Below are 16,484 nucleotides of genomic sequence, written 5' to 3' on the forward strand. Positions count from 1 at the left end.
AAACATCTTCAGTTGCATATCTCATAAATTATGTTGGACTGTAAATGCATATTTTCACATTTACTCATTTAGCTGATACTTTTCTCCAGCATGACTTACAATGTTTATACTGTATATGTACAATTATTTACCCATTTATACAGCTGGGGTTTTTTATGGTAGCAATTTCAGAGTAAAGACCTTGCTCAAGGGTGCCACAACCAGACCTGAGACTTGAAGCAGTTACAAAGTCACACGGTTACAAAAAAACTGTATTTTTGAATTTTCCTGAGAAATGTGTGTATTCCTAGTGCAGTGTTTGTGTTTTTAGTCCATTTTCTTCTTAAAGCAGCATACCTTCCAGATGAAGTGGTTCACAGGCATCTTTAGCACATTTGTAGACTTTTCCAGTACCATTGTTTCCCAGAGGTGCACTGGCCACAATCCTAAATGTAAATAGAAAAAAATGAAGGAGCATTACATATTATCAACGTTGAGAATAAAAAAAGATAGACTGACAATTTACTTATCTGAGACCTTTCTCCAAAGCAATTTCTCACGCTATGCTACTTACAGCTATTTACCCATTTAAACAGCTGGGTAAACATTTTTACACCAAATTTTAGCAATTTAGGGTAAAGACTTTGTTCAAGGGTACAAAAGATGGGATTCAAACCTATAACCTTAGGGTGCAAACACATGCTATCAAATGTTCCTTTGCGGCTGCCAATTTCATTGCGAAGGAATTATTGATTAATTATTACATCAAGCTAACACGTAAAAAATAATATCTTAATCACCATCTCATAATCAAAAGTTTGGAATTTCTTCTGCTCAATTTTACAGGTTTTTAGTGTATAAAGTGTTGCTGAAGAAATCTTGTGTCTTTTTTCCTCCTGGACCTTAGTTCTCACACACACACATTTTCAGAACCGCTCGTCCCAGAGGGGGTCGCGGGGAACCGGAGCCTACCCGGTAACACAGGGCATAAGGGACACACCCAGGATGGGACGCCAGTCCATCGCAAGGCACCCCATGCAGGACTTGAACCCCAGACCCACCGGAGAGCAGGACTGTGGTCCAACCCACTGCGCTACTGCATCCCCCTGCCCTTAGTTCTCATTTTGCTGAATTTAGCTGCCTTCTAGCAAATTTAGTTGTCAGCTGTGATAAAACAGTTTTTATGAGTAATTTTAATATTCTCATAAATGCAGAGTCGGACACAGCATATTTGCTGGATAAATTCTTTAGGATTTGTAGGATTTGCCCGAATTGTGAAGCATGCTACACATTCATTCACCTAATGAAACAATCATGGAATGAAACAATTTTAGATTATCATCTCATAACAGCATTTGATCTACACTATGTTTGATACATAATACACAGTATAGAAGACAAACAGTGCAAAATTAAAATTATAACACTGCTTCAAAATTCAGGGGGATTGTGACAGAATCAAATTTCATTAGTAAGGCCAATATAGATTAGGTGATTCATTACAACTCACTTTTAGAACATATATGCATACAGTCAACAGTCAGCAGCAAAACTAACTTAGACATAGTAGAAACACAACAGAGGTCATCCCAGTATTCACAGATCAAGTTTGGTGATTGGAGACAATCGTGAGACAAGTTGTTTGATTGTCCAATATAGCCTTCATGGTTTCCTTGCTATTGGGTAAAGGTCTCCAAAGGACCTTAGTTACATGGATCTAGAAGCACTCCACTATTGCCAGATATACCCTATTCAGTCACCACTTCTAGGAGGTATTCAATCGTCCATTGGATGGGAGGGCTGTAGGAGATCTTCTCCTGGAGATCTACCAGAAGAATCAGGCCTATTTCCCCCAAGGATCACTCTTTAGTGCCTCACTTGACATGTGTGACTCATCTCTTATTTTGGATTTTGACATGGACCACCCAGACAGCTTGGCACCACACTCCTCCCAGGTTTAGACCATTAAGGAGAACATCAAAAAGAAGCCAACTGAGAATCTCGCTATGGAATGTCATCCAGTGTCCTTTTACTTATCTGACTGGTCAAGTTTGCCCTCCCTTGTGTGTTCTAGTGATCCCTCTGTGATCCCTTTCCTTGTTCTCCTGCTTGATATTTCACTTTAGTTATTGTAAATAATTTGTACTTCAGTCCATCACAAAAACTTGCACTCATGTTTCTGACAACTGTAATGTTCAACACCTTGTTCATCACCAACACTCTGGAACATTGCAAAAGGAGCCAGTGTGAAATTTAAAAAAAAAGTATGTGCCAGTGCTGTTGAAAGTTCTGCAATGGAAATGTGAAATGACTTACCATTTCTCCTGCTCAGATCTGTATTGCAGGACTTTATATCCGAAGTCTGGTTCATCCGTTGAAAAGATTTTCGGATTTTTGTCATCTATGCTGAATTCCATAGACAGAGGTGCTATTGGCATACACACAGACACAAGTAGTTAATTATAACAATTTAAGATTCTAAAGTGAATAGCGAATTTAAACATTCTAAAAGTATAGTAAAATTCTTCATGACAGATATTGTTAGAGTTCATTCTCCCTAAAAACAATGATGACATATGTCTGTGGCAACCGTTGTTCTATGTAATAATTTCCTGTCATGCAGAAACTTTTTTTTGTTTTTCTGATTTATGTGATGTATTTTTTTAATCGATGCCTGTGCTGCTATCCTTGTTCGGAATAGCAAGTAGAAGACACACAGCATGGCAGAATGGCATGACTACAGCTATATGAATGAGGAAGTGCTGCTAGAATCCAGCGGAAATCAGTGCAGTTGTGGTTGCCGTGTGTGAACTGTACGGATGGTTAGGGTGTTGACGGCTGCGTTCTTCTCCTGGCATCAATTTGCAGAAGCACCAATCCTTGGACCATGCCAGAGGCAGAATATGGGACAGCAATTGCTTGGTGGTGGATGGATGACTGCTTCTGCAGTTGACCAAGCAGCGTAGCAGGATGCACTACCACACCAACCACAGCTGGGATTTCTGAGTATTGTTTTGTCCGAGTGTTTACATGTTGACAGGGACGAATGGACCAGTACAGATTGTTTTCTCTTTTTTTTTCACTGGGAAGGATTTCAAAGAAAGAAGACTTAAAAAGAGGACCTGCTTGTCTCAACCATGTACAGATTACCAGGAAATTCTATGAGTAGACCTCATGAGACACACATGAGCTTTGACTTCAATGTGCTTGTTGGCAACATATCAAGACTACTGAGTCAACAAATGAACTTATTGAACAAATGGTATCGCCTCACATACAAGTTCACACACACACACACACACACATTTTCAGAACCGCTTGTCCCATACGGGGTCACGGGGAACCGGAGCCCAACCCGGCAACTCAGGGCGTAAGGCTGGAGGGGGAGGGGATACACCCAGGACGGGACGCCAGTCCGTCGCAAGGCACCCCAAGCGGGACTCGAACCCCAGACCCACCGGAGAGCAGGACTGTGGTCCAACCCACTGCGCCACCGCACCCCCCTCGTATGGATAAATAATCAGAATAATTTAAGTCACTTTGAAGAAAAGCCTAGGCTAAATGAATAAATGTAGAACATAATAATAGCAATGAGCCTTATTAAAACAAAACTACCTCTACTCCTAGAATAGACTTTGGAAGGTGGACATGACATGGAATGTAGTTCTCAGAGAGCCATACAGTGGAATGTGCATCAAGTCACATCCTCCACCAGCAATGACTGCTGCTACATGGCGGAAAGGCACAACTTACTACAGTAAGATACATTCCGACAGACAGCCAGAGGAGAACAGGATTTCCCTTTTTCTTTGCAATGCGCTTCTATTTAATCACACCAACTCGCTCAGTACTGCCTTTTAGGGTCCTAAAAGGAGGCATCGTAAAATTCTGTGAAGGGCTCCTATAAATGTCAAAATAGCAGATAGGGAAGAAATATTGTATAACCTGTCATCAGCTGCAGTTCTTAAAAACGTTGGAATATGTCACGGAGGGTAGCACATTAGCACGCAGAGCAGTGCTGCTGTCTCGCGGCTCCTGGGTGGTGCGAGAGGACGTAGGTTTGATCCCCGCTCAGTCTGTGTGGAGTTTGCATGTTCCCCCAGTGTCTAAATGGGTTTCCTCAGGGCGCTCTGGTTTCCTCCCACCCTCCAGAGACATGCTGTTCAGGTTCCCCCATACTGAGTGAGTGTGTTCCACTGATGTATCAATGAGCGACCCAGTGTAAGCAGTGTAAGTCACCATGGTGAATAAGGTGTGTGGGCTAAGTTCATGTCACTATTTTTTGCTTTTTCCATTTTGTCTCCAAATTTCTTGCTGAAACAAGACAATAAGGAAAATGGCTATGCCATGAGTTTGATATGAAAAACCAAAGTGTTCTACACAGAGGGTTGTGTTCTGGACATGAAGAGTTTAAATCAGTGTTGGGAAAAGCAGACATGTTCATTTTTTCTGAACTCTGTTGAAAGTGGTATTAATGAATGTATACAGGGCATGTCATTGAACACATAAAAAATACTGTATATATTTCAACAATAGTTCTTTATCATTGTATTTCATGCTAGCACATTACCACTAGATTCAAATAAATTTAAAAAAAAAAAAAAAAAGAGCTTAAGCGCAACAAAACTGACAACAAATTTTACATCGTAACGTATATCCATAAATGTTTGTCCCTGATGTAAACCTGTGAGATTGTATCAACAGTTTTTCAGGTGTAAGTCCAGGGTAACCATTAGTACCCCATAACAGTTTTGTTCCTGTACACACTGGACACTAACTCTGACTCAGTAAGTTTTCCATGCTTAGGAGTTCACCTGCTGTTACATATAAAGTACTAATAACTGGTGACTCCATAGTTATTTATTTTAACATTTCTAATTCTCATTCTGGGGTGGCTAAGCAAGGTGCCATTGCTCCAGTGCCTTCGTCCAGCTGTATGCCTGGGTAATTAATTGTGGTCCTGCAATGGACTGGTGTCCCATCCAGGGTGTGCTCACCCCACCGCTTCAGCCTTGCGCCCAATGGGCTCCAGCTCACTGCGACCCCGCTTGGGACAAGTGGTTATTGATATTGCTTGGTTGGTTGGTAATTCTCATTATCCAGCAGTATCATTAATATGACTGAATAGGACCAGGGTTGGAACAAATTTGATTACTCACAATAAAGTTATTCTACCTGGGTTGTTTATGCAGGTGTTGAAAATTAGGTGCCGTATGACATGTGAGGTTCATGTGGTGAATAAATTACAACAGCATGGTTTATAAAACTGAATTTTGCACCCTTCTTATTGTTTTATTTTTCTTTCAGGACAGCTGGTAGTGTAGTGGTTAGTGCTACTGCTTGGATCCAAAGGTTGCAGGTTTGGTCTCCAGCTGTACTACCCTTGAGCCAGGTACTCACCCTAAAATTGCTCCATTAAAAGTACCCAGTTCGATAAATGGGTAAATAATTGTAACCTTTACATTATAAGTTGCTTTGGAGAAAAGCACCAGCTAAAGGCATAAATGTAAATTTTAATTTGCATATCTGATAAGCTTTACTGAACTGAAAATGCATATTTTTTGAGTGATAACTGAAAAAAATATCATATTAATCATTTATCATTTTAAAATTTAATTTTTATCATTTGCAAGTTATTTTTTCCTTCCCCCTCAGCGAAGGGAATTGTGAACTTGATTCAAAAACATTGCAAATTAACTGCCTGAGTACATAGTCCTCATATAACAGGGTCCTGTACAACAAAAACAAAAGCTTACGAAGATATATGCTTTTCTATATAATACATGTTTTCAGTACAGTGACATTTTTACACGTTATATGATTATTTCACTTAGTACAACAGGTACTTGATTCTGTAGAACGGCTTGCTTCAAACTCTTGTATCACAGGAATAGAGATTCGGTGCTGTCAAAAAGTATTTTTCCCCTTTAAAATTTTGTCTGTTTTTCGCAGCTTTTTATCAATAAACTTGATCAGATCTTTTCGACAGTTTCTGCAGCAAATGAACGGAGCCTGGGAAAAAAGATCACACGAGTATCATTTTTATGTCATTTCCTTTGCAAAGGAAAATAATTTACAGTCATGGGTGTGAAAAAGTGAGCGCCTCACAGTCAGTAACTTGTTGCAACACCATTAACTGCAACTGAAGACTTCCTGTAGCTGTTGACACCATCTTACATTGCTATAGAGGAACTTTGGCCCACTCGTCCATGCAAAATTGCTTTAGATCAGCAACATTTGCAGGTTTTGAGCCAGAACAGCTCTTTTCAGGTTATGCCAAAATATCTCTATTTGATTTGGGTCAAGATTTTGATTAGGCCATTGCATAACTTCAATTTTGTTTTCTTCAGCCATTCTGATGTTGACTTACTTGTATGTTTGAAATCTTTGTCTTGCTGCATGACTAAACTATACTTCAGCTTCAACTCATGGACAGATGGCCTGAAATTGTCTTTTAGAATCCCCTGATACAAAGGTGAATTCATGTTTGCTTCATTGATAGTAGAATACTCAGGTCCTGTGACAGCAAAACATCTCTAGACCATGATGCTGTCACCACCATGCTTCATTGTTTATTAAAGGCAGTCATTCTGAAGTGCTGCATTTGGTTTTTACCAGATGAAACAGGGTAAATGTCATCCAAAACATTCTGCTTTTGATTCATCAGCCTCCAGAATATTCTTCTGGCACTCTTGAGAGACTTTTAAGTGCTTCTCTGGTGAACTGTAGCTTTCATGTTCATATTTGGTGAGCAGTGGTTTCAGCCTATCTCTCTGCAGTATATCTCATTTTTGCTGTGTTTTGCTCATTGTGGAGTCATAAATTCTGACTGGACCTGAGACTAAAGAAGCCTGCACTTCATGAATATTGTTCATGGGATCTTTTGAGCAAAGCGACACCTTGCTTGTGGAGACATATTGGCAGGATGGCCTCTCTTAGCACTGATAAGCTTCAGGAACTTTTCTCTAAAGGTCTTCAGAAATATCCCTTGCAAACGTACGGTCTCTGGTGAACAAAATGGACGAACTGCGGCTCCGGATAACAACAAACGAATGGATTAAAGAATGCAACGTCATGATTTTTATGGAAACATGGCTCAACACCAACATTCCCAGCAGCGCCATTGAGTTGGAGGGTCGCAGTGTTTTCCGGGCAGACAGAACTGCAGTGGACTCTGGTAAGCGAAAAGGTGGAGGACTGTGCATTTACGTTAACAAATCATGGTGCACAGATTCAACTGTAATTGAAAGTCATTGCTTGGTTCGTTTAGAGTATTTGATGATTAAGTGCAGACCCTTCTATTTACCAAGAGAATTCTCAGCCATTGTTTTGACTGCAGCGTAGATCCCTCCGGATGTTAATGCTAAGTTAGCTATGGAAGAACTGCATGCAGCAATAAGCAAACAACAGTCTGTACACCCCGATAGAGCTTTTATTATTGCTGGAGACTTCAACCACTCCAACTTAAAAACTATACTTCCCAAATTTCATCAGTATGTCTCCTGCTCTACTAGAGGGGACAACACACTGGACCATCTATATACAAACATTGCTGAAGCATACAAGGCCATTCCCCTACCTCATTTGAGTCAGTCTGATCATCTCTCTTTGTTCATGCTACCCAAATACACACCACTCATCAAATGTGTGAAGCCATCAGTGATGACGGTGAAAGTACGGCCAGGGGGGCCATTTCTTCATTACAGCAACAGTTTCAGGACACTGACTGGAATATGTTCGCTTCACAGGCCACCTTGGACTCACTCACACACATTGATATTTATACATCCTTTGTAATGGACCATATCAATATGTGTATTGTCACCGTCACTAGCGTTAAACATGTGAAAAACTTTCCTAATCGGAAGCCGTGGATGAACTCTGAGGTCTGCCTCCTGCTGAAAGCAAGAGATGCTGCTTTTAAATCTGGCGATGCAGAGGCCTACAGCAGAGCCAGGGCCAACCTGAAAAGGGACATTAGAAAAGCCAAGCATTCATATAAACTTCCCACTGAGGAGCACTTCCACAACAACTCGGACCCCAGACGCATGTGGAAAAGCATCCAATCTATTACCAACCACAAACCAACAATACAGTGGCTACCAACTAGTGATGCCTTCCTCCCAGATGAGTTCAATCACTTCTTTGCTTGCTTTGACCAAGGTATCAGACATCACACCACAAATGCTAACTCCTCCTCTGTTGACCCCCCGCTATCACTCTCCACAACTGAGGTATAGTCAGCACTAAGCAGAGTAGATGCATGTAAGTCAGCTGGCCCTGATGACATACCCGGGCATGTGCTCAGGGCATGTGCTGGTCAACTGGCACAGGTCTTCACTGACATTTTCGACCTGTCATTGGTCCAGGCCTCTGTTCCCACATGTCTGAAAAGTACCACTATCATACCTGTGCTTAAGCATTCAAATGCTTCAAGTGACTGAACGATTTTCGTCCTGTTGCACTCACCCCTATTGTTATGAAGTGCCTTGAGAAACTGGTACTGAGTCACCTCATAGCGGGCCTCCCACCTACACTGGACCCACACCAGTTTGCCTACCGCCCAAACAGGTCGACAGAGGATGCCATTTCCACTGCTCTTCACTCAACCCTCACCCATCTGGATAACAAAAACACATACATAAGGATGCTGTTCATTGATTTTAGCTCCACATTTAACACGGTCATCCCCTCTAAACTGATCACAAAGCGCACTGACCTGGGTATCTGCACACCCATATGCAGATGGCTTTTGGATTTTCTATCCAACAGACCCCAGGCTGTAAGGTTGGGCAATAACATGTCCTCATCCCTCATTTTGAACACCGGCGTCCCACAAGGTTGCGTGCTGAGCCCACTGCTCTACTCCCTGTTCACTCATGACTGTATTCCTCTGCATAACTCTAACAGTTTCATCAAGTATGCAGATGATACACAGTGGTTGGCCGGATCAGTAACAATGATGAAACGGCCTACAGGGAGGAGATACAACGCCTGTCAGCATGATGCTCTACCAACAACCTCACCCTCAATGCCATGAAGACCAAAGAGCTCATTGTGGACTTCAGGAAATTGACAGCAGCAGACACCCCCCCTTTCTACATCAACCGTACTGAGGTAGAGCATGTCTCCAGCTTTAAGTTCCTGAGAGTCCACATCTCTGAGGATCTGTCCTGGCATGAGAACACCTCAATTCTGGTTAGAAAGGCGCAACAGAATCTTTACTTCTTGAGAACAGTGAAGAAAGCTCATCTGCCCCCTGAGATTTTAACTAACTTTTATCTCTGCATCATTGACAGCATCTTGACCAACTCTTTCACAGTGTGGTATAGCAGCTCTACAGCATGCGAAAGAAAAGCTCTGTAAAGGGTGGTGAAAACCGCTCAATGCATCATTGGCACACAGTTACCTGCCACTGAGTTTCTTCACCAGAGCAGATGTTTGTGCAGAGCACACAAAATCATCAAGGACTCCTCACATCCCAGTCACAAACTGTTCAACCTCCTTCCATCCAGGAGAAGATACAGGGCCATTCGCACCAGAACCAGCAGGTTCAGGGCCAGTTTCTTCCCTACAATCATCACCCTACTGAACTCTACACTTCACTGTTAGGTCGCTGATGTCTCACTGATACTTTGCTTTTTTTGACTACCTTTTTTATTGTTTTTCACTGCCTTTAATCGTCATGTGGTTCTGCTCCACCCTGTATTTCTGGTGTTATCTCTATATAATAATAATTGTAAGAATTGTTCATTTATGGCATGTCCTAGTTATCTTTGTGTATATCTATATATGTATGTATATCTACACACACACACACACACACACTTTCTGAACCGCTTGTCCCATACAGGGTTGTGGGGAACCAGAGCCTAACCCAGCAGCTCAGGGCATAAGGCTGGAGGGGGAAGGGATGCCAGTCTGTCACAAGGCACCGCAAGCAGGATTCAAACCCCAGACCCACCAGAGAGCAGGACCTGGTCCAATCCACTGCACCACCATGCCCGCACATATATATGTAAATATATATATATATATATATATATATATATACACACACACACACACACACACACACACACACACACACATTTATTTCTATATTTTTATATATATATATACACACACACACACACACACACACATATATATATATACATTTATCCATATCATATACACATATTATATGTGTATATAATATGGATAAATGTATATATTTATATATATGTATAGAGTCCTGCTTGGGGTGCCTTGTGACAGACTGGCGTCCCGTCCTGGGTGCGTCCCCTTCCCCCTCCGGCCTTACGCCCTGTGTTGCCGGGTAGGCTCCAGTTCCCCGTGACCCCGTATGGGACGAGCGGTTCTGAAAATGTGTGTGTGTGTATATGTATAACATAGATATATAATATGTATACTATCTGTACATACACAGTGCATCATGCTTGCTACTGTTGTACATACTCTATAGATACACACACACACACACATTTTCAGAACCGCTTGTCCCATACAGGGTCACAGGGAACCGGAGCCTACCCGGCAACACAGGGCGTAAGGCTGGAGAGAGGGAGGAGACACACCCAGGACGGGACGCCAGTCCGTCACAAGGCACCCCAAGCGGGACTTGAACCCCAGACCCACCGGAGAGCAGGACTGCGGTCCAACCCACTGCGCCACCACGCCCCTCTCTCACTCTATAGATATTTATATATATATATTCCTGCTACTATCTGCTCAACAGCTTCTGTACATACTCTCTGCCATATTCTATTTTATTTACTTGTTGTACATAAATTTCTTATTTTTAACTGCACTTGTTCATTTGCACAATTCTATTTGCACTTCTGGTAGATGCTAAACTGCATTTCGTTGCTGTGTACTTGTACTATGCAATGACAAAGTTCTATCTATCTATCTATCCATCCTTTGAGCATGGCCTAATGTGCCTCTATGACTCCTTGTTTTGCCAACTTGCCTTCTGCCTTAGGGATTTAAGTATTTGAAAATTATATTGGGCAGGGCTGCCCAAATCAGACCTGATTTTATTTAACGAGCTGACTTGAATCAGCTGTTTAATTAAGCTCTTTATAGTTGGGGAGGGGGCATGGTGGCGCAGCAGGCTTGGCCAGGTTCCACTCTCTGGTGGGTCTGGGGTTCGAGTTCTGCTTGGTTTGCCTTGCGATGGACTGGTGTCCCATCCTGGGTGTGTTCCCTTCCCCTTCCCCCCTCCCCCCTGCACCCTGCATTGCCGGGTTAGGCTCCTGCTTGCCGTGACCCCATTCAGGACAAGTGGCTTCAGCCAGTGTGAGTAACACTTACAGGGAATTACTTTTTCCACATCATTATCTTCCACATCAAGGAAATGATGTAAAACAATAATGGTGTCTTTTTTTGTTCCTGAAGCTCTCTTCATACACTAGTAGAGCTGACAAAAATATGCAAACAGATTTAATATTAAAAAGCTACAAAAATAGAGAACATTGGAAGAGGTACGTTTACGCAGCACTGTACATACTTAGTTACGCAAACGCAAGGGATTCTTGGCCCTCACTGATGTCAATGTGGATATTTTCTGCCAAAATCTTGTTTATTCGCCTCTGAATTACCCAGCCAACAACTACTGCTTGCGTTCACATGCAGTTCGAATGATGCCTGTTAGACTCCTCTTCTTTAATTTGCTTTACAGCTGATCAGAAGAAAAGCTGTTTCACAACAACACGGATGCAGACAGAATAATATAAATTGGCACATAACACAACTCAAAGACAAGCAGCTCTTCTCTTTTCACATAAACATGGACGGAGACACATACTCTGCCAAGTGGCTTATTAATCTGGTCACACTCCACATTTAATAAAACCTTTTACACTTCCTACTTATTCTCTATCACACTGACAGTCTCAAGCAATCACAACCATCTGTTAAGGAAAATGTATAAATCCCAACTGAAACAGCAGATTCACACACACATTGTCTGAACCGCTTGTCCCATACATTATTTATTAATTCAGCTGATGCTCTCGACAAATCATCTGACAAAGTGAATATACACACATGCCGTCTGAAGCTGCTTGTCCCGAGGCGAGCCGGAGCCTAACCCAGCAACACCGGGTGCAAGGCTGGAGGGGACACACCCAGAACGGGACACCAGTCCGTCACAAGGCACCCCAAGCGAGACTCGAACCCCAGACCCGCCAGGGAGCAGGACCCGACCAAACCCACTGTTCCTCTGTGCCGCCCTCACAAAGTGAACATATTTGCAATTATTTATCTATTGATACAACTGGGTAATTTTTACTGGATCAATTCAAGTACCTTGATCGAAGGTATTGCAGTGAATGTGGAGTTTCAGCTCAGGTCCTTCCATAGCAATACCCAACCACTAAGTTGCCTCTGCCCCTTAATATTAACATATTTTTCATATGGAAACTTTTGAACGATGAATAGTGGTAATGTGATCCCTCGCAGCAGGAATTCACCTAACATAGAGATTTCACGGAAAAAATTAAGCACCTTATGTGAGGAGTTGGTGACTTCAGAGTACAGTACTAGCAGGCTGACTTTTTCACACTATCACTGGTGTGACAGTTATCACTTTTCATAACGTCATCATTTGGAAGTTGTACAAATGATAAATGGTTTAGCAAAAAAACAGTCTAAGTTATGCTAATAGCTAAGAAGCATTTTACTTTGTTTTCTTAAATATCTGCTTTAGTACATAAATTGCCTCTGATTAGTAATAGGAGGCACTAGACCTGCCCTCTATCCCCACACAGAAACTTTATTTACCCCTTCCGATACAACACCCACCTTTGAAACCTCACCAATCTTCAAAGACTGTGCAAAACTAGGAAAGCTAAAGGCATGAAGAAGCACTCAGAACTATCTTTAATTCAAATGCAAGGAAAAATTCAAATGTTCTTGGTGAACCTGAGTGTTTTGATGCATAAAAATTAAACATAAAAATTGTTCTGTCCATCATGTTAGTTTACAGAACAACCCGAAGTGTATCTTTACGTACGAATTTGGGAGTTCCCTTTCAAATGTAGCTAATCGATTTGATATAAATGTTGCAGTACTTGTTAGATACTTTTGGGAAAAGCTTTCCGTTGCTCTTGGATAATGTAGGGTTTTAAAAACCAGTTACTGACATGACTCCGGTAATCATATACCTCACTTTAAAATTTTTCAAAAAAGATGTACAGGAAAACATACAGAAAATAAACCATTTTAACAATGACATTCACTCATTTTATTAATTAGACAAAATTGTGAGTTTTACCTGTCATGCTAGTGTTACTCAACAAATGAATACACTGGAAATACAGCGATCTGAAGCCATTTTCACACAAACCGATTCTCTTCTGATTACTTTTATATGCAGGATTCAACTATTCCTTACAATGAGCTCTACATACCTTATGAAAATAACATTATTATGTAAAATAAAATAGCTACAACATATTAACAATTAACAAATGGCAATCTAATGAGAATTTAACTAAATCAATATGGGTATCAGACAAAGAGAAAACAGAAATGTTTGGGATGCCGCTCATCAGAAGTTGTGCTGAAATTCTTTAATCGACTTTCTCGAAAACCATTCTATCCAGAACTTCTTCTATACACGGGGTAAATGGTATCATGTACAACATGTATAATTTACTGCTACAGAAATCCTCTTGACGTGACTGATTCATACGGAATAAGACAAATAGACATCATACGGAAGTGCCAAAACACACTCATCTGCTATAGAAATCTATTCAGTTTTATTCTATCAATGTCATGAATTGAGCTATAATGCAAAACTCTAAAATCAAACTAATGTAGCACATTAATGGCACATTTCAGAGCTCATTTTTCTATTAATAGCAAAAAGAACTAGTGGTCTGCACAGCTTTTAAACAGATTGAGTGAAGCTGAAATGTTCCAACTCTTAAGCACTTTATTTTGGTTATTTTGGAACAAAAAAAAAAAAAAAAAAAAGATGTAGGGGGCACATGGAGTCTTACCTAAAAGCATAAAGCATGTGAGCAGAGAAAAACACCATGGTGAAGACATGGCTCCCTTCCTGTCTTCTAGTGAAATGGAGCAAACTATCAGTCTTGTCTCGTACTTCCTTTAACCTTTGAGGGTGTTTCCTCTCGTTGCACAAAAGAAACAAGGCGTTCTCACAATTTTGTTCTGTTTCTGACTTACAGCATATGATTAAGAAAACATGCACATAAAGCAGCCAATTAATAGCAAACATTGTGGAGCGTGTAAGTGGTAATCTTTGTACCATTATAAAAAATACCCCAGGAACAAATTTACAGCATAAAAGCAGGAAGGGTGGATTTTGAGTTCAACCACATTGCGGTAGATTTCCGTTCCTTCACACTCAGGTTTCTGTTTCTTTTAGTTCTCTTCCTTCTTTTTAAATGACTACTACAGCATCTTTATACCTAATGAGCACATTAACTAAAATATTCAACCAAAATTAAATATTTTACTGTAAGCATGTGGCAGTACATATAGTACCATATGTGTGCCGCTGCAGTATTCCCATTCTCAAAGCACATACAGGGTTTCTTTGATTTCTAAAGAATATATTCATTAATTAATTAAGGCTTAATAAAAATGGAGATGTATATGCCTGTACAAATGACACAACGGTTTCAGCTGCTGAAACCGGTTATACAAACTGTGAATTTATTTGGTGTGGAGTATAAGAAATTGCACTCACTTCCAACTCAGATGATCATCTTGGCTGTGGGAGTTATTTTGTATGCCTATACATCTGTGCATAAATATGCTGGAAGTGTGGTGAAACAGATGTGCAAAGGGAAGTCACATGGGTCATTAAAAAAAAAAAAAAAAAGTCAAAAATAGATGGCATGGAGGGGTGGACAAATGTAAAATGGTTAGGAAAAACCTCTCATACTTTAGTTCTTTAGTCACACTTTGAAGTGAGTGTAATAAACTTTCAGAGAACACAAGGATTTGAATAGGAAATATGCAAGGTGTACAGCAGCTGTTGGACCGTTGAGGGCATGCTCTGAGGGGGCAGCAAATACAGGTCCCCTTCAAAATGACTAAACATTCGACTTAACTGTCATTGGGTTACCAATATTTATCCGAGCACCCATTTATAGTATATGGCAAAGTGTGGGCTACGTCAAATTGAAAGCAAAAATGCAGCAACCGTTGCACAAAACTCCCAGCAATGAAGAGGAAATGATGAGCAGATTAGATGGCAACCAAACATGCAAAAGCTATTTAGAAAATGATGCCCACAGCGAAAAAGTAAGGTTAGTAACTGTCTGCTGGCAACATTAGGGAACAGGAGGTAGGGCTGAAGAACAGCCATAGTGGCAATAGCAATAGGACAGCAGACAGGAGCAGAAGGAACAAAGGACAGGAGACAGAGAGTAACAGGGTAGGACAGGCCAACCAGGGGCCCTCAGGGCAGCCCAGTGAAAGCAGCAAGTGTAGCAGTGTGTTTGGGTATGATGTAACTGTGAGCTCAGGTGAACTGGGGTGCAATATGGATTTTAGTGCAGTGGCTCCAGCAGAAGAGAAGCAGCAGCATGCAGTCTAGTAGGATGGCCAGCAGGAGGCACAGGCCCAACAGCAGGGGTAGCGTAACACACAGGAAATAACAGGTACGTTGTTTTCATTGAATTATTCATTCAGCAATTTTCTTTAAAGTGCATTTCACCAAAAGACAAATTATTTCAATACAGTTGATTACATTTATTCATTTACCTGCCACTTTTCTCCAAAACAATTTACAATGTCAAGTGACAATTATTTACCCATTTGTACAGCTGTGTAGTTTTATAATTTTTGCTAAGTACCTTGCTCAAGGGTACTACAGCTGGGATTCAAACCTGTGATCCTTGTGTCTAAAGACAGTAGCACAAACCACTATGCTACCAGCTGCCCTGGCAGAGCAGTAGTACTGATGAATTTCTGCCAGCATGCATTACACAAACAGCTGTATAAAGAAGACTTTTCTTTTTAATTTTAACATAATATAATGAAAGTTTATAGAGGAGATAGAAAATTGGGAGAGAAGCAAGTCTGAAGAGATGTGCTCTAAGACCCTTGAATGTTGAGAGGAATTCAGATGTTCTGAGTGAGATGGAGCTCATGCTACCACAGTGAAGACAGAACCTTCAGGTATTTTGATTTTGGACCTCTTGTGTGACCACTAAGCAGACAGAAGTGGAATGGAGCAGTCTGGCAGGGTTGTAGCAAGTGATCAGCTCCTGTAGGTATCAGTGAGTAGGTCCATTGATGGTGTCGTAGGCTGTAACCAGAGTATTCACCAGCTACAGGAATTCAATGAAGAAAGGGAGATGCATAGGAAAACTTTGTTATGGTACAACTCAGTGGCATTCCTTAGCAGCTGAAAGGGCTTAATAGTGTTGGCTTGAAAATCAGACATTAGGGAATTACAGTAGGTCACACAGGATATCACCATGACCTGGACCAGAAGCTGCATAAATGTGTTGTGA

General features: G+C 41.1%; 1 protein-coding gene across 1 annotated transcript in view; it reads right to left on the minus strand.

Moving 5' to 3' along the window:
* The window catches only part of LOC108933547 (integrin alpha-M), a 40,984-nt gene extending 26,897 nt beyond the window's left edge, over positions 1–14,087 (minus strand). The window contains exons 1-3 of the mRNA XM_018750702.2: positions 13,995–14,087; positions 2,296–2,407; positions 337–425 (exon numbers count right to left, since the gene is read on the minus strand). Of these exons, the coding sequence (XP_018606218.2) occupies positions 337–425; positions 2,296–2,407; positions 13,995–14,043 (250 nt within the window). The 5' untranslated portion in view covers positions 14,044–14,087. The remainder of the gene's footprint in view (positions 1–336; positions 426–2,295; positions 2,408–13,994) is intronic.
* Positions 14,088–16,484: the final 2,397 nt, after the last annotated feature.

Source organism: Scleropages formosus, chromosome 16 (genome assembly GCF_900964775.1).
Source record: "Scleropages formosus chromosome 16, fSclFor1.1, whole genome shotgun sequence".
NCBI lineage: Eukaryota > Metazoa > Chordata > Actinopteri > Osteoglossiformes > Osteoglossidae > Scleropages > Scleropages formosus.